Raw genomic sequence first — 19,552 nt, 5'->3', positions numbered from 1 at the left:
ATGCAGATACTGGAAGACCATAAATCCTATGTCTAATCAAATTGCTCAGCATGAAATGTTCAAACCTCACTGTCTAAACATACTGTATGGCAGTTGTCACTGCATTGTTGAACAGACCTCCAGCAGTAAGTGTAAGATTGACAGTGAATGTGTGGTGTTCTTTTTGGAGTTCATGTTAACTGGCATTTGACAAGTGCTTTCTCTGGGAGTGTATCAGAGCCTAATGGTGCACATCAAGCTCAGAGTCTAATGTGAGGTGAGTGTTGTAAGGTGAAGAGCGGCTGTGTGCAGCCTGAGGCTGTGAACACCAAAGCACAGGGCAGCGGTCAGATCGATACTGGCTCTGCCGCAGACGTATGGGTGGTAGACAGCAGAGAGGTCTTTCCTCATAGACTGCTGAGGTACACACAGTTATTCATCACCAATATGATGGTCCCTGTTGATGTCCGCTTTCAGACCCCCATCATACATATTTTTTTTCTTAATAAAAACAATTGCAACACATGGTATTTTATTTAACAAACAAGTGGCCAGTCATAGTAAAAATCAGGACTAAAATTCTGTTACAATTGTAACAGCTAGTGTTTATGTAGCTTTGAATCCTGTCTAAGCTCTTATCATAGCATCAAGAAAATGGTGAGAAGTTTGTCGCTGATGGGAGATACGCTTTGTATCAAAGAGACTGAAAGCAAGATATTTTCCCAAACATAACCAAGCAGTTGTTTTGCCAAAATATAAAATAACCCAACACAGAAGTGTATCAGAGCCTAATGGTGCACATCAAGCTCAGAGTCTAATGTGAGGTGAGTGTTGTAAGGTGAAGCAAACAATTAACCTATTGCGTATAAAACCATCTAAGATTCCACCTACAAAATTAGTGCCTAGATGTAAAATATTTGCTTTGTTATACTTGCCAATTAAACCGGCTGAGGACTATTTTCAACTTTTTGTTAGGAAAGGCCCAATGTAGCCAAATAAGTAACAGGCATTCACAACTGATACAAATGTCAGCTAGAATTTGTAACAACTTATAAATAATGGATGCTCTGTGTAGGTAGCAGAGCATCTTTGATGAGCCTAGAGTGCAGAGCAGGCTTTCTCATCTCCAAAATGAGAAGCCATCTTAAAGACTCCGCCTGGAAACCTAGGGGTTCTCCACCAGCGCTCTGCCCCAAAAATCCACCCATTCAACTGCCACCCCCCAGCAGTCCCATTCATGCTCCCAACCACAACCTATCGTGGAGATGGGGAACATGAGCTCTTAAATTAAACATTGACAGCCGCTGCCTATTTTAGGCAAATGAAACAAAATGAAACACACAGGGCGCCTCTGGAAGATCCATGTGTGTGCAATTGAGACATTTCTTGGGGTGGGGCAGAGGGAGCCTCTTAACTCTTGTGGAGAGCAGAATTCACAAATAATGTCACAAGAGTGTGTTTGCTTAGTGGATAGTGTCTTTTTTTTGCCTATTGTGGATAAAGAAGGCTATTTTACCAAATAATTTACTGGGAAAGTGGTGAGAGAACTGTACAAAAAAGTGCTTTACAGTTCGACAAATAAGTCACACTGTGACAATACAAGCTGCAAGTCAATCATGTACTACTTGGAGTTCCATACTAACATGGTTATTTTGTTCAACTTATTGACACTGGGCTCCATAACATCCTGCATCATCAGGACTGTGGGGGGAATGATGACAGTGGATGAGGTAGGGACCACTACACTCCTCTCCTGACCTGCATTCAGACATAAACAGGAAATTGCCCTCAGGAAGGAAGTCATATTTCTTACAGCTGTGCCCTGTGATGAGGGCAGCAGTGTGTGAGAGACACATTTCCAATATACACAGATTTATTCTACGTATCTCATGTCTGCATCAAATGGTTGCGTATCATACAAATACTGAAAAAAATAAAGGCCATATAGTGTGACGCTGGTGTTTCTGTTTTGAATGAGAACTGTGGTCATTGTGTTTTCCTGTCACCATGAAAAGTACCTTTTCCTACACTTGCCACAGATAAACCTTTGTCTCTTTGTTTGTGTTCTTGGATGAAGATCAAGGCACCAGGTCCAGACTTGGGGCTTGTGATGTGTCAGGGCACAGGGATTTATATGGCACTTGCGTTCTACGATACTCATCACATCTGCAAGTCACAGCGATAAATCAGATTTGTAGGCTGTACACAAATACATATATGCTCTGGATATAAAGCAGCAACATTTAGAGTTCAGAAGCAAATGTGTTTTTAAAAGATAAAATACAGTTGTTCTAGATGGTGTCTGAAGCTTAATTAGAAATGAATTATTTCATTCATCACTGCAATACCTTAGGGACTTTTCCGCACACAGATAACAAGACTTGATCAATCTCTCTGTCTGCCAAAAGAGTGGCTAAACTGTGCTGAAAGGTAGAAGATGGCGGGGGAGGCAGACCAACCAAAGCCCTACAGGAAGTGATTTAATGTCCAAAAAGACATGCACTTGTTTTTGCGCTGTCTCTTTCCTGTTGTGTTCTGATAGCGACTTCCTCTCCCCAGTGGGGGTGGATGCGGTGTCATCCGTCCATCCATCCCACCCACCCCCGCCCACCCACGGCCCACGGAAATGTCCTCACGCTGCCATGCCATCCATGCCAAAAAAAATTGCAAAACTCTTGGACATTAATGCAAATAATCGCTAAATGGGCGTGTAGCCGTTACTGCGGAGACGATAAAGGATCAGAGGTGAGAGACCATGAGGAAGAAGACATTCATTTGTATGCACTGGCGTCTGCATGAGCATTTGAGCAGTCCCCTGCGTGTGTATTACGTATGGGACTGGGGAGCCAGAGGGCTTAACCCCAGTCATGGTAACACCAGGATGATCTCTTCCTGCCTACCCCAGTATCTCTATGTCCAACTCCCTTCCTTCCCGCTAACAACACACAGAGATACAAGCACAGCACACATGCAAGCACTCACAACTTTTACCTTGGTTATAAGCATAGTTTAGAAGAGCTTTGAAATTTAACAAAAGGGTAATTGCAACACCATAAACTTTAGATGTCTTCTGTCATTCTTGACTGTAACTATAACTTCATAAGTTGCTGGACACAGCAAGACCTGACTTTAACATACAGATCCTTACAAAAAGTGATCAGGTAGGATCTATGGCGTCTAAGTCAAGAATGCATTATCTAGCCATTAAGTCTTGGTGGTGAGAGGATCACATCCTATGACCTTATATTGAGAGCACTCTCTCAAACCTTTAGGCCAACTAGATGTAGTTGTACTTGACAAGTTACAGAAACTACAACTTGGTGGTTTTTCCTATTATATGTGGACACACGCACTTATTTCCACATGTAATTCTACATACATCCGGTTGTCTATATGGTATACCGGTGAGAACATTGTGTGGGTGTTGTGTGCTTGTCCCTGTTTCTTTGTGGTGTTTCCAGGAGTGACCAAAGTACCACATGTCTCAGTGCTTATCTGCTCTGTTGAGTGATTTAATGGGAAGAATCCTACATACACAAGCGGACAATGACCCACCCACCAACCTCTTCTCTTACTCATTCACCATCTACCAACGCATTTACACAATATTACTCACTTGCACACACCCAAAAAGGGACATGTGCACACACATTCACCTACAGATGGAGGAAATAAGCTCAGTGCAGCCTGTGTCTGCCTGTGAGGATGTGTGGTACAGTGATGGCACATTAACGATAGGACCCATGACAGCAGTACACATCGGCCTTACAGAACAAAGCATACAGCCAGTTTTTAATTCAATGAGGATTGTTTAAGTGAAACAATGGCTCTTGGCCCCACTGAGGTTTAGGAGAGGGTGAGAAAGGTGAGTTCGTCAGTGGCTGACTGGTGCTTTTTGTGTTTTAGGCTACGGATGATCCCGTGGGTTCAGCGGGGTCGTGGATCAGACATATCGCTGTGGCACAGAGGCATCCGCTGTTTTTCAGGTAACTAACAAATAGATTGACTGCGACTGCCCTGAAAAAGGAAATACAACCAGACATGCTCACTATGGAATCATAAAGACAATATAAAAGCAATGTGAGTCATATATGTTTATATTTTGGGACATTATTTTTAGGCAAACTTTTTCCAGGACATCCTACAATGAGCAATAAAAAGAGAAGATACAATTGTCCCAAAGACAACAGGGCCACAGTTGAGTTATATAGTCGCCATCAAAATGATTATTAAACATGATAAGTAGAACACTGTGATAAATATTTTACAACTGTGAGTTAGTCTTTTAAAAATTATATATTAATTCCCTGTCGTTGTCTACACTGAGGAAGTGAATAGGGGGCAAAACTGTGTCGCCCGTGTGTGTGTTATTGTTTTATCTCTGGGGTTTTCCTTACAGTCCATTTGGTCTATGCTAATGGAGTCTACTCATGCAGAGCAGCAGGTCTTAATGAAAAAGCTTTGGCTGGTGATCAGTGCTATTGATCAGCCTGAGCCCCTGATTTAAGCAGGGCTAATTGATCAATCACTGCAGGTTGCTCAGGATTAATGGAACATGACTGGTGCCCCCGCCTCACGGCATACCCACCACTAATGAAGAGTATACTTGTGTGTAGGGTACACATCAGCTAACCCTGGTGAGCATTTTATGTGTCTGACTTGATCTAAAGCTGACACAGATATGACACTAGCAGTCCCCAAGCCAGGAAGGACTAAAACCCAGGCCAAAACAGGAAGCCTCTACACACACACACACACACACACACATGTTCAAAATCCTCCCAACAAATGACTGACATGTTGATTGGCCAGTAGTGGCTCCATGTATGTGTGTGTGTGTGTGTGTGTGTTGGACTGGAGCTTCCAGCTGGCCTGTCATGGGACTCCCAATTGCGTGTGAATGGTACTCAGAGGGAGCTGTGGCTAACGAGCCCAACACTGAAACACTCAACAGGCTGAAAAGGTCAGCTGGGGTGAGCTCAGCTGGGCAGGCAAAACCAGCAATACAGTTTTTTTCTGTTCAGATCACAGGAAACTACAAAGCCTGAATTTTTCATAAATATGTTTCTTTTTCTTTAATCATGTTTATTCTATAAAGTTGATTATGTTTTGCTGTTGAAGTTGATGATGTAGTCTATTAATTGAAATAACACAGTGGAAATACATTTACTTTGTTTAAAGCATAATCGGACTGACAACAAAATGATATCACCACTAGTCAAACACAGCTTATATAACTGCAATACTTAATAACTTAATAACCTTATCTTTACTTGCACTCTAAAGCACAATCTGTGAACAGCAACCAGTACACAGCCTCTCTTTCTCTTATGCTGAGAGCAGATCACTAACCCTCATTTAGTTAACCTTGACCAACGAACCAGCCACACATAAACAATTCACACCCTCCTGTCCAGAACTGCACAGTTTGTGAAATGAGACCACACCTCCACCCAATAACCTCTGGTGTGAACCTAATTGTGTATACTCAGGTATTGAGTTTCGGACCGTGCCTGGGTCCCATAGCGCTCAAAGAGAAACAGACGCTGAGAACTTGACAATGAGCGAGAGAGTGACAGAGTGAAACTGAGAGTGAGAGAGAGAGAGAGAGGCATGGACCACCCAACAGCTGTGAAGAAAAACAAAGATGGGTGGAGAGTGAAGTCAGCTTCGATCAGTTTGGAAGAACGACGGTTCAAAGTTGTTGTGCAGTAGCAGTTCGCCAAGGATGAAAGAGGGAGAGGAAAAAGAGAGTGCTGAAGAAATACAATGGAGTGCGTTTGAGTATTTAACCAGAAGATATTAAATCTGACATTTTGTGTATATAGAGGATCCTTTTAAGTCCTTTCTTTACCCCGGGATTATCTTATTTTATCTTCATAACTGTTCCAGTTGTGTGCTTATTTATCTTATTAAAGGTTAGGGATGAGCAGAGGTGTTTTTTTTGTTGGGAGTGGTATTTAATTATAATACAAAGCTCAGAATATTATACTTAAAAATAAAAAACATAACTTAAATTACCAAACAATATATTGCAATTGTTAAAAGTTTTTTCCACAGTAAAAACCCTCCATTTCCAAATAATTTATTAATAGAATCACTTTAAGAGGTAGAATATAATGTGATGACTTTATTATATCATTTATTATTTCTTTTTTTTAATTGTTGAGACTATGTAAATTGGAAAAGTGAAGATAACAATAATTTAAAACACAAAGCATTTTATATGTGTAATATAGTGATATGTGATGTGGTTCTAGTGTTGGCCACCAGGGGGACGGGAATATGCAAAGGGTCTTATATGGAAGTTGGAGGCTTGGATTTATTGCTTTTAGTAAAGCACTGGTGGGTATGTATGAGGGTGTGTGAGTGTGAGAGAACAGAAAAGTCTTACAAAAGTCTTGTAAGGACATTCTAAATTATTAAATTATTATGTTGTGAAAATTAAAAATTAATTATGATGTTGAAAAAACAATTGTTTCCTAATATTTTAACACACCACAAGGACGTGGTTAAGTGCAAACCTAATTATATTTTAATAATCAAACTTATGAAATTTATGAATCTAATCATTAAAAAGATAAATAATTATATAAAATTTTGAAAATTGTACTATTTGAATGTGTTTATAGTAGATTTTACTTTACTGCACATTAAGAGATTTATGATCATTTACATCAGTTTTTTCAATAAAACTTTTCAAATGTTGTGGAAGTCCAGATCATGAGGATTCAGTTAAACCAGCACATTATTAGAAAAAAAATACTTATTACTTATTGAGTGGCTCAATGTTATGTGTGGCATTTATGCCATTCAGCACACACTGCTCAACAGTTACAAGGGTGTACTGGGCACCCAGCTACCATGTGTGTTCTTTGGGTGCTGCATGTCCTCTTTCTGGCTCTGACGGAAATCAATTTGAATTTAGTGACAATACTGGAGACGTCTTTAAATATGTTCACACAGTATAATAATTGTTCCACCCCTGATGTCTGTTTTTTGTCTTAGGGTCAAAGATCAAATTCTGGCGTTGACCTGCTTAACTTCCTGGTTACCCAAACCTCAAAGTTCCAGAGTGACTAATGTACCTTGTTGTGTGTTACTGTATGTATGTATGTGTGTATGAGTGTGTGTGTGCATAGCAAGTCAGTTACCTCTCTGTCCAGATGAGTAGCTTTAGAGGTTTGGCTCAGGGGGATTTCTAGTTTCTCTGGAACACAAGGGATGGACAGCTGGCCTAAAGACAGACACATTCAGATGCAGATAAAGAGTTAGCACATCGCAGATTCATTCAAATGTAATTAATTTACTTTGTGTTGTGCTAAATAACCAGTTAGGAAAGAATCAAAAGCAAAGTTTAAAAAGAAAAAAAAGTTTTTACAGCAAACTCTATGCATGTATTGCATTGGTTACACAAAAACATGTAAAAACAAACTGGAACCCAGAAAAAACACAATAAACAAAGACTACTTCCTCCATGTGACCTGTAAGATGCATTGATCTTTTGAACCAATTATAGAGGGAAACAAGACAGAATCACAAAGGATGGCCTAAAGATGGAGGGATTATAAATTGGAGCCAATTAGAGCAGAAAACTAAAAAAAACAAGAGAAGCGTGGCTAATGATACCATATTCATCAACTTCTGACATTCGGTTTACATTTCATCCACTTAGCCAATGATCTCATTTAGGTGGCGTTAAGATAAGTGTGATGAGAAGGTGCGGTCAGTGTCGTTCAAGGACACTTCAAAAGGCCATACAGGCTCTAGCGTTACTGTTTGATGGGACAAAATGTCTGATGAAAATCCCACTATAATGGATTTAATTAAAAAAAATTTAAAAAAAACTACAATTACCACAGTCAAGTTCCAGAATACATACATATCTGTCCAGTCTCATCGCCTATATGTAGGGAAAACTTTAATATATGTGTGTCACTGAACATTATAATATGGCAGCAACGTTTACCTCTTTATATTTATATATTTTGTCAATTAATTAGTGTACAAATTCTGCACAGAGGTACTACTGAAAGCTGAAAGAGTCCTTCTAAGCTTTCCTGATTGTCTAGCCTAATAAATAATGTATTATTTGCAAACTAGATTTAGGTAATAATTTGATATAACTGCTGCTATCTGGTATTGGATGGACAAGAAGCAACAAAAACAAACTAATTTTAGCTACATGAAGTCTAACTATATGGAAAAGTGTGGGACAAGTTCCATTTGTAGTCCTCTTGACTGGGTTCACTTTCCAACCTGGAACCTCATACAAACGAACAGCTTTTGCACATGCGACAGTGGAAAAACTTCACATTATTTATGTTCACCGCCGACAATCTGTATGTTAAATGTGAAAAGTTACACACATAAATATATGGAGAGAATCTTAGTAGGTTTATCATTGTCATGAACCCAATCGCCCCATCTGTCTGTCTACCTGCCTGCCTGTCTCTCTCCTCTCGCTCAGAAACTGTCATGACCGATCTCCAACGGGCCTCCTGTGTCTGGATTAATCTCCTTGGTTGACTGCTGATCTGAAGGTGGGACGGCCACCATCCACCAACAGCAAAACTAATTTCACTGTGTCAGTCCATGACACTCCCGCCCACCATCCCCACTAACAACCACACATGCACACACATTACAAAATATCTTCATCTGTCTCTGTCTCATCTACATGGAAGAGGGCAGGAGGCTGGGTGACTGGTCCGAACTAGAAAGGTCAGTGCACTGAAGGAGTTCATCATTCTGAGGTGTCAGAGGTGCAGATGAAGGGGAGAAGAGGGAGGAGAGCAGACAGAGAAAAAGGGTGAGGGAGAGGGGGGGATCTGTTTTATGTTTGTATTGGTTATCAGCCAAAGGTTTGTCATGGCCTACAGAGTTGGCTGGCATACACTCAATGTAAATCAGTCATCCTACTGTTTGTGTTTCATAATCATGCACGGTCTTTGATTTTATCCTAATTATAAGAAAACCTCTTACACACTTGCTCAAGCGACGAATGGTCATTTGGTGGCTAAAAACACACCAGAGGCTTTATTGAAACACCAGAAGCTAGTAGTCAAACACACATAAGTGTGTAACATTCAGGAATGATCAGACAATGAATCTACTACACTTGGTGGTGTCTGGCATGAGGTAAACAGCTTTTAATAGCATCAAACCCACTGCAGTTTGTTTGGGACCATCTGTCCAGTCTATTGTGTTTCTCTGTTAAGGCTCTTTGGAAGCCCACTGGGTGACAGCTGATGTATGGGCTCTTACAAAGGTCCAAGCCAGGCCCTTGAGATCCTGCCACAGTGTGTACTATCTATTTCTTCTCTTTTGTGTCATTTTTTTGTTTCATATAAGTTCTTTATAGAACACAGTGCAGCGAGCTGCATGTTCAGGTATTAGATATGTATTTTTCAGGAACAGAACAAAAGATTGTGTGTATTGGTTGAAAGGTGTAGGCTGGTATGAAAAATTAAACTCAGAGTCAACACAAATAACACTGTTGCTACCCTTTATAAAGTCAAACTTGGAGCAACGGTGTTTTCTTATGCAATCTTTTATCACTTTAATATAACACTAGGTTTAGGTTTCGGCAACAAAACTACATGAGTAGGAGTAGGTGTAGGTAATTTTAAATTTTTGTTCTGTGGTACAACAGCAACAAATCCTGCCACGACTAAAAGAAGCAACAGTGACATGTCAGCACAGTTTGGCTGAAATCTGCTGCCAAACATGTACCTGCTGTATGACAACGTGACTCTCCAGAAACCCGACTACAGATGGAGAGAGATCACCCTGGAACACTCAAGCTGGATCCATACTCCGCGAGACAAAGACATTTTTCCCCCCTGCAGACGTTACGCCCACAAAATGATGTCATTTTTTGTCTCTGACCGCCCGCTGATCCGCACTCCTGTGCACAGGGTCCGGGCCGAACTTTGTCTTTCAAGGCTGTGCGGCAACCATGCTGTGATTGGTCGGAATTTATTGTGGGCGTGATGAAAGTGGAGAAGCGCAAGAGCCTCTCCAGGTATATAGGTAGGTGTATAAACAGCACTGATTCAACAGATTTAGATAAGACCATACTGGTTTTGCATGATGAGCAATAAAAGAAAGAAAGAAAGGCAAGTCAGGGTGATTTGTCACCAATAACTCCAGACAGCCATTCACACATACCAGATGGTGACTGTTATTACCATTCTATATACTCCTACATACCCGGGCATAACAGGCTCGTTAATAATGTCTGTATATCTTTGCTATTGTTACTTTTAATGTCGCATCTTCACAGCTCATCACTGGACAGTTTGAAGTATCGCAGGCACATTGGAACACAGTAGATGTGCAAATGTGGTCATAAAGGCACAAACACTGAATCTTTGCTATTGTTACTTTTAATGTCGCATTTTCACAACTCATCGCTGGACATCTCACGCTGTTGCAGGCACCCTCTCTGTATAATGCCCTCTTGCCATGGCACACGTCCTTGTGGTGTGTTAAAAAACTCAGTAAAGTCTTTCCTTATAGTTTAGTGGGCGGGCCGTATGAGGAGTTCTGCACACACACGTCTCACGGAGTATGGTACCTCAGTGCGGAAAAGACCTTTTTTTGTATCTCTTACCACCCGTGGAGTGCGTTCTCCGCTCTTTGTCTCACGGAGTATGGAACAGCCTTCAGGGAGTGAATATTAAACTACATTTGTTACTGTGTTTAAATTTAAGTAAGTAAATGTGATTAACATTGTTGAGAGTTTACTGAATTCTTCAGTCAACATTATGTTCAGCAATTGCAAGACTATTAAAAGAATGGGGGGGAAACCCACAAGATTGTTGGGAAGTTTTGAGCTTTAGAAGTATGGACCACAGGTCAGACACATAATGTATTTACCGTAAAACTTCTAAATTGTTGTTGTTTTTTATGTTATATTTATAGTTATATATTTGCTCCTTACCTTATGAGAAAAAATCAAACCCGGCTTATAATTGAGGCAAGCCTTTATATGTCCAAATCCATAATCTGACCGGGCCTGTAAACGGGACCGGCATCAGTTCGGGACTCGGCTATTAGTTGAAGTTTTACGGTAATCAAGTTCAGTGCATTGGTGACCTCTATCCTTGCATGCAACCATTTTTGGCCACTACCTGCACAAGCCCAGTAAAAAGGTTGCAAGCATTTGATTGATAAAAAAAAACTGATATAAAGTGTCTTGGCTCTGGGGATCTGTTGTAGATGAGAGGTGGTGGGGTGGGGTTAAAAGCTGGGTTCAGGAAGTTTTCACTCCTATCTTCCCAGTGTGCCCCTGGCCTCTCCAGTCAGTCGCTGAAAAAAGCCAGACACAGGCAACATAATCACCACCTAATAGGAGGCTATATTGAAAGCAGGCTGGCGGTCATACACTACAAGCTTGAAAGGCATGGGCACCCACATACACACTAACGCTACACACTCAGCTGAATGCACATAAATGCATATAGCAAGGGGCAGGTGTAATTACGATGTGCGATGACAAACTTCAGACAGAACCGATCACTCACATTCTGTATCCATATGGACAAGCATGTGCACAAAAACCGACGCACACAAGCACCCAGACCAGACCCAGATCCCTTTTCCTTCCTCTGATTTTTCTCTTCTACCACCATCCTAGAAAAATGTTAGCATATGGCAAAAAGCAATAATTTCATCATAATGTATCAATTTAGAAGCAGAGAACAGAATTCCCTATGGTTTTGTTTATGTTAGTATCCGTTATGTTGAGACCTTATTAAACATTAAGGTTCAGAATATGTCCAAGGGAAATATATATATATATATATATATATACACCCACTGCCATTAAAAATTAAAAAGATAACAAAACTGCATAAACACACTGTGACCCCTAAGCTGAACAGATATGTGAATAGATACACATATATGAGCCTATTTTAACATGCACAAACATATCCATCCCTTTAAATATATTTTCATCCAACCTCGTACACACAACACAGTCATTCATCCAAATCTACAGATCTCCCCTGTGTAACAGTATGTCCAGTGTCCTGCTCTTACACCATCAGCTGCATCAAAAAAGAGAATCTACGCTCCCCTCTACCTTTCTTTTTTTTTTTTTCATTCGAGTGACTATGAGCAGCAGCAGCTGCAGCCTCTCTCTCTCTCTCTCTCTCTCTCTCTCTCTCTCTGCTTGTGCTTAGTCGGGGTAAGGCAATAGGTTTAGCAGGCGAGGAGGCGAGGCAGATTTATGGTGGTGGATGTGACCTCTGGGGCCGTAACACGGTGATGGGTGAGTGGCTCTCAACGGTAAGCTACTGGCACTTGACAAAGTGCCCGAAGCAGAATGAATTTACTTCTCTTTTCCTCAATCATCAAGCAGCCACTGCCCTGACCCCCATCCTGACTGCTATAACAAGATCTCCCATCTCACAAGGGCCTGAAAAATTTACTGTCACATCTACTTTTCAATGAGCTCAAGTGAGCACTTCTTTCACCTTCAGCGGAGCAGGTGCTGGTGTAGAGGAGGGCTAACCTGCCACAGCGTGCGTTTGTGTGTGTGTGTGATGTAAGCAATGTATGTATGTAAGCTGGTCCACTCACTTGCTTCCTCAGTAACCCAAAATCAGTGACTCATGGACTCCAACATTCACAAACATGCACATTTACAAGCTCTATTTACACAATGCTTGAAAAATCCAAGACAACACATAATTAGTAAAAACACACAAAGCTTTTATGGTTGTGTATATACACACACACACAAAACTCTTACCTTTTTATCTCACACACACAGTATAAGTTTGTCAGACAGGGACACAAAGGGCACTGCTCTATGGATGTCAATAGACACCTCCACTGTTTATATTAGAAGTCAATCTACCTTATCACATCTCTTATATACCCACACACAGACGCATACACACACCAGGCATTATGAAGTCTGTGTGTTTGCCAGCTTTCATCAGCTTGATGGCAGCAGAGTTGGACTTAATGATCCTGATATTTTTTTTATATGCAGTCAATAAATCTTGGTGCACACACATTTAAATTTCACCTTTCTTGCACTCTAGTTGCTGAGGTGAAGTCACAGTGAATGTGACCGAGAATAAAGTAGACTAAAATAAAGATTTTATTAGGTACATGATACACACTATATATACTATATATGTTTTTAAAATCAAATTAAGCATAGTTTTTTAATTAGAGATATAGAAAATTTAGTTTGACAAACCTCCAAACAGGAGATGAGAAAAGGAGAAAAGCAGGCTTGTTACACTAACTAACTTAAAAAAATCTATTTTTACTCAAAGATATTAGTGCTACTGGAGAAAAAAAAATGTCTGGCTTCACATGGCCTTTCCTTTAAATATGTTCCCTCTTGGCCACTGAAAAACACACATAGCTTTAGCTGACGTTTTATCTTGTCTCCACTGACAAGAGAAAAGAAGCTGGTGAGTGTTCCTCTATATAACAGTACAGGGTTTAAATGGTTACTGCATCAAATTGTCCATGGGTATAACAGTTATAGTGCCAATCAATAAACTGTATATTAGACAAAGGAAAGTTGGTTATGCCAACATTTCATTTTGTCAAGTTCAGTCTTTAAAATGTCATTACTAATTCAACCTCTTTTCTTTTATGAGCCCACCCTCACCCACTGGGATAATGTTATCATGATGAGCCAATAAAAATCAATGATTAAACATGTGTAATTTTCCAGAGACAATGTATTAAAATTTATTGTCTCTTTCTCCCCCTCTCTCTCACTGGTGAGCCATCACATCAGCCCTGGAGCGCCAGACACTCTGCGGGTTACAACTGAAAATAAAGAAGGACATTAAAAGCTATTCAATAAGCCACTGTAAAATTGATCAGGCTATAAAAGCCGCCACGCTCCTGCTCTCCCTGGCTCCCCGGCCACCCACACACCCACTCCATACATAGGATTATGACTGTGACGGCAAGGAAGGAGAAAAAGAAGTGATAAAAAAAAAAAGAATCACAGGGAGGAGAAAAGAAAGTTTGAACTACATAACATAAAAACTGATCTTTGCTGATATCCCACACACAATATAATCACACAATACAACCCCAAACACCTCTGGTTAGTTAAACCAATCAGTTTTTCAAACTGTATAACACTACAGATATGAAGTAGAAAAACACTTATATATTGTGAGCTTTGTGAGAGTCATACCGTTCTTTTGCCTACACTTTAGAACCAGTTATGCTCTTACAGCTTTCACAGCACTGGTGGCACTACATCAGAAATTAGCGCACATCCAGTAGCATCTTATGCCAACTTTTCTCTAGTGCTGACCAAAATTTCTACAGATTTTTAAGGTGAAGAAGTACGCACTGTGTATTTTAAATCTCTCTTTAAATAATTGACTGGCATTTATGTTTCTAACATTAAATACAGGAGAGTAATAATGAGTGGGATGGGTTGACCGTGTACCAGCAAAAACTATTGGTATGCACAAATCACCTCCAGGGGTGAAAACTGAAACCAACATGAAAGTGCCAGGAAGTTTCTCACATAGCTAGGTACTTCAAATGGCTGGCTCAGAAAGCCCTCCGACATTAAATTGTCCAAACTGCCTGCCAATTGCCTGTTTTTGAATTAGCTGGGAGCTGGGTGCCAAGATCCCAAGATGGGTGTGTTTCCATGTTGACTGAATCAATAAAATATGAACACTGTCAGTGGAATATTCACACCCCACCACCATCAATACCATATACAGACACTGACAAAATGCCATGTTCTTAAAGGCCAAGAGCATCAACCTACTGTAAAACTAGAGGTAATGTAGTTAAAGAAGAGACCCACAGAAGTGATAATAATTTCTTCAACGTCTAACAAAAACCACACTGAAGGCTGACTCAACTTAAGTAAGTGCAGTAAACGCACCACAAACAACAAAATAATCAACACCAAACTCCTAGCGATTTACTGTTTGATAATCAATATGGACAGCATGCCACTAGGGCCTTCCTACTGCTGTCCTAAAAATGACAAGAAATGAGAAAAATTCTAGTTGCTAAGGGTGGTGCTGTTGGCGCAATCAGTGGCAGTGGCTCGGCAAGCTGCGTTTTTCTTTTAACTTTCAATTCTCCTAAGCATCCGTGCTTCACAGCCCCTAGGGCTATTGCCTTTCTCAATCTGTCCCTGGAGAGGCAGGAGTTATGGTCCCTGTCGATTGAGGAGAAAGGGATGTTATTCCCCTGTCACCTCCTGGTCGCGCCGCCATCCTCCCTGCCCTGATCTACGGCCTAACCCCCCCTCACACTCCCACCATACCGCCTTCCTCTCTCCCTTTTTCCCCACTTTGCTTTGTCGTAAGCTGGCGGCTATGTCGTTGCCATGGGCTGTTGAGATGAGGATGATGGAAAAATGTTCTAGTGGAGGGGGGGGTAGAGGTGCTGATATTGGTTTAGAGTGCTGTTGGCAGCTGCATGTTGGAAGCAGTGGTGAATGTTTTAGTACTATGTTAAGACACTTGCAGAAAAATTGGTGTGTGTGTGTGTATATTGTGTGTGTTGTGTATACAGATGCACTTGCACAAGTGTAACAAATTCTTGCTAGACAAAAACAAGAAGGAAACAACTTAAGTCCTAATGAAGTTATAAAAAAACATGTATCGCGCAGCTTTATGAATATTAGTATTTTGTAAGAGAACCACAGAGTCCCATCTTTGCTGTAAATGGGGGTGATGACATAGGATGGGGGGGGTATACTGTGAGACAGCCTGTCCCAGGAGAGGTGACCTACTGCAGGGCACATGCAGGTCCTTCAATGACACTGCTGATAACGGAGCAGTGACAGGGTTAAACATAAAAGGCAGTTAGCTGGCTGCTAACTCTATGTCAAAGGAATCTCTGTAGGTTTGGTTTTATGTTGGATGGCTGACTGCTTTTGGATTGTATTAATGTTTAATATTTTTTTTGTTTTTTTTTTTTAGATACTGTATTAATCCCAGAGGGAAATTCTTTACGGCTGCTGCCAAGCAGTGTCATACAATGACTAGCAAGGCGCACCACAGGCTAGGGTGAACTGTCTTGCCCAAGAACACACAACAGTGACTAGGGAGGAGTTGGGATTGAACCACCAACCTTCCGGTTACTAGACAACCCTGCGCCACTGTTGTTAATAAATCTGAACTTTAAATTTTACAACTATGCTGTGTTTAATTTCACATGTTGCACACCAGTAACAGCATATGTGGCTCAATATGGGGGCATAAAATGTGGCTAGACAAGTTTGCATGCATGTTCCAATATATATTTCAGTGTGTTATGATTTTCATTTGTGGTTATTGTAAAAAAAAAAAAAAAACTTCTGAAGGAGAAAATGTCTCTTTGCTTTGTTCGCTAGTTTAGCTGAAAGAGGAACTATCAACACTGAACAAACTGCAGGCCCTGTTGAACCACCAACACTACCAATGAACATCAGTGCAGACAAGAGTGCACCAGACACATGCTCAAAAAGGACTTCCAGACCTCAAGAGTACTCCCCATTTCCATACTGCCTAATGCTCAGCTTTAGGCAGTATGGCACACTTTAGGCAAATCTTGAGTTTGTGAGGGTCTCTCTGGGTGAAGGAATAAATAAATAAGTAGATAAATAGATGAATAACCCAGAGGAATGGGAGCCCATGTGGCTTGGCCATCCATCATATATCCTATTACCCCACACTCAGCGGCTCCTGCAGTATGTATAATGTAGTCAACCTCCGTAAGCAGATACAAATTCAACTCTTTTCTACCTCAATTTGTTATATCTGACAACGCCACAGCTCGTGCCTTGTTGTTCCTTTGAATTATGAATAGATTCCCTTCACCAGACTTTTGCCTGTGTGTGATAGCGTGCCGCTGTTATGCAGAGCAGCTGTGGAAAACAAATTCGTAAAGCCTGGTACGCTTTGTAGCGGTTGGGTGAATATGCATAAACAGTTGCGCTTAAAGCCACTTAAGAACAAACAAATGGGTTCAATATTTCATCTTTGGATTTGTTTCATTGGGTGTGATGAATATAAAATGCCAGAAGGTAATATAAGTTTGGGAAGTGCAGTTGTTTCAAATGATCTGAGAACGTTTGCAAGATTTCTCACAGTGAACAGCGTCACAGTAAGCAAGCCATTTAACTGAGAATTTAAGTGTTTGTTCCTGTCACAGGGTCCTATTTGTGTTTAAGCCCTGGAAGCAAAAATATTACAAATATTATTTCTGGACTGTAAGAAAAAAGAGAGAATGGAAAGTGACACAAGGAGGGAAGGGGGCAAAAGAATGAAAGAATAAATATAAATTAACAAATCAAATGCAACATTTGAGAGGAACCCAACTGGAAAGAGAAAGAGGAATGTAAATACATGGCAAACCGATAGCACATTTCAATTGCTGCCTGTTTGTTTGGGTATTTACAGTGCAAGACTACAATCAGGTCTTTAAAGCTTGAGCCCACATGGCAAGAGCCTATTTCAGGGCCACACATCCTCTAAACAGCCCAGCCAACAAACCAAATCTTACTAAAAACACACACACACAAAACCCCAAAGCCATATCCATTATTTGTCCATCACTTCAAAATGCAAAAAGGATGCAGAGAAAATACAGTTTAATTCATGTAGAAAAAAAGAGTGCAGGGGGAGATAAGATGTGAGGAAGTGATTTTTTTTGTTTTGTTTTTTGGACTTGGCTGAACTTTTAAGCCCTGTTTGGTTAGAGCAGATGTAGAATTAGTACACATCACTTTGCATCAGTGAGACATTGAACACAAGCTGCCGTACAGAGGCCAAATACCTCTCTGTCACACACATGCACACCTCACCTCCACTGTCTATGGTATTCTGTGGTAATTATCAGTGTGATGTCAGTTTCTCAAAGGAACAAGTTTTTCCCCTTCGTCTTCCGAAAGGATTTTATGTGTTTCCAAATACCTGTGGCCTGTTAAAAAAGTTCCAACTAATAAGAAACAATTTTTTTTTTAAACAACTGCTTGTACAATGTTCAAAACAGACCTTATCAGGACATCAAAGTGTGATTAAATGTGCAGACAGTAAAAGGATATCATCACTTAACACTCTGGGAAGGCCATTTTAATCACACAGTCATGCACTTTATACACTCCACTTACTATCAAGGATATATAGAACGTTATAATGGCATGTCACAATCTCAGAGATTTACACATTCACTTTTAAGACTCAGAAATAAAAAGTTCAAGTAGCATTCATCTCAACTGCTTGATGTAATATTGAAAGTCTGAAAAAAAAGAAAAAAAAAGAAATCTGATTTTCTTTTTTGTAAACGACTCTTTAACATTTTAAGTCTTCACATACGATATTTTGCTGGTGAGGTCAAATCTTGTTAAGATTGGACTGCAGAACTACAGGTTCTGGCTCAATTTTTCAGCACTAAAGGTGGTCAACAAATGTGAGGGAGGCAGAATATTTATGCCTTTAGTCTTTAAATACAGTAACAGCCTACTGAGGAAACTTTTTTTTTTAATTTGACTCAATATGGTAAAGCTCTTTAGCCTGCAAAATGAAGTTTATCCAACTGCAAACACCCAGATGAAATTACTACAAACATGCTGTCATTCCATGAGGGAATATTTCTTTTTGTATTTTTGGAGCTGGGGGATCCTGCTGCATGTCAATGAAGAGGGCTAAACATGCATGACAAGCAATAGTGTGTGTGGGTGGAGGGGGGAATAAGAGGGAGTCAACCCTATGGTGGTGTCAGCGAGGATCTGTGTGTAATCTGCAGAAGATGCATGCAATAGACCGCCGCACCACTTTCTATCTACAAGGCCCCTAATTGCAGGGATGCTGAGGAACACATGTTAGGAAGAGAGGAAGGGGAACGGTGTCAGATGTCAGGCATATGGTTCCTACAAGATGAGTTACCTAAACTGGAAATGGCACCAGAAATCATAGCTTTCTATGATGAGCTGCATGACACAGCATTAGGTCTTCCCTTCATTACCTTATAAACAAGTCATATAAAGAAGTTGCGGAATAAAAACAACTACAGAAAACCTTGATACAATTTATAAAGTAGTAGTGACAAGTGCATTCGGAATAGATAATTACCATACAAAGGGCGCATGAAACAAGATTCCAAGTTTTCCTAATAAGGACACTACATTCAATACACTACAATAGTGTTCTTAAAAAAAGGAAAGGAAAAATAACCCGAAAGGAAAACTCAGTGACCTTTGGGATTCAAAACATGAACCATAAAAGAAAGATAACCGCCTGGCTGTCTTTGCTTTCAGAGTAAGAGGCTTTAACAAAGCAAGAAAATGACGTGAGGTAACACTGGTGACCTAGCATATTATTACTGTTTAAAAGGGCTTGCAACCTTCAACTCAACCATTGTGTGGGGCCCTTCTCATCGGCAATGCAACACTCAAACACATACACAAACACCCACACAACCCTTTCAATTCAAATCCCCCCCCCATCACTTCACCCCCCCCCCCCCCCCCCCCGTTCCTTTTTTTTATTCCTTCATTATGCACTTGTCCTTCTCCTGTGCTCACAGCAAATAAGTGCTTTACTTTGTTCAGATTTCT

General features: G+C 40.5%; 1 protein-coding gene across 1 annotated transcript in view; it reads right to left on the bottom strand.

Annotated features, from left to right (window-relative positions):
• Positions 1-19,552, bottom strand: part of LOC114434292 (adhesion G-protein coupled receptor D2) — a 68,512-nt gene that overhangs the window by 9,321 nt on the left and 39,639 nt on the right. The window contains exon 23 of the mRNA XM_028403382.1: positions 7,134-7,216. Coding sequence (XP_028259183.1) covers positions 7,134-7,216 — 83 coding nt within the window. The remainder of the gene's footprint in view (positions 1-7,133; positions 7,217-19,552) is intronic.

This window comes from Parambassis ranga, chromosome 4 (genome assembly GCF_900634625.1).
Source record: "Parambassis ranga chromosome 4, fParRan2.1, whole genome shotgun sequence".
Lineage (NCBI taxonomy): Eukaryota > Metazoa > Chordata > Actinopteri > Ambassidae > Parambassis > Parambassis ranga.
Note: the sequence above shows the minus strand (reverse complement) of the source record. Positions and strands in the feature narration are given on the sequence as shown.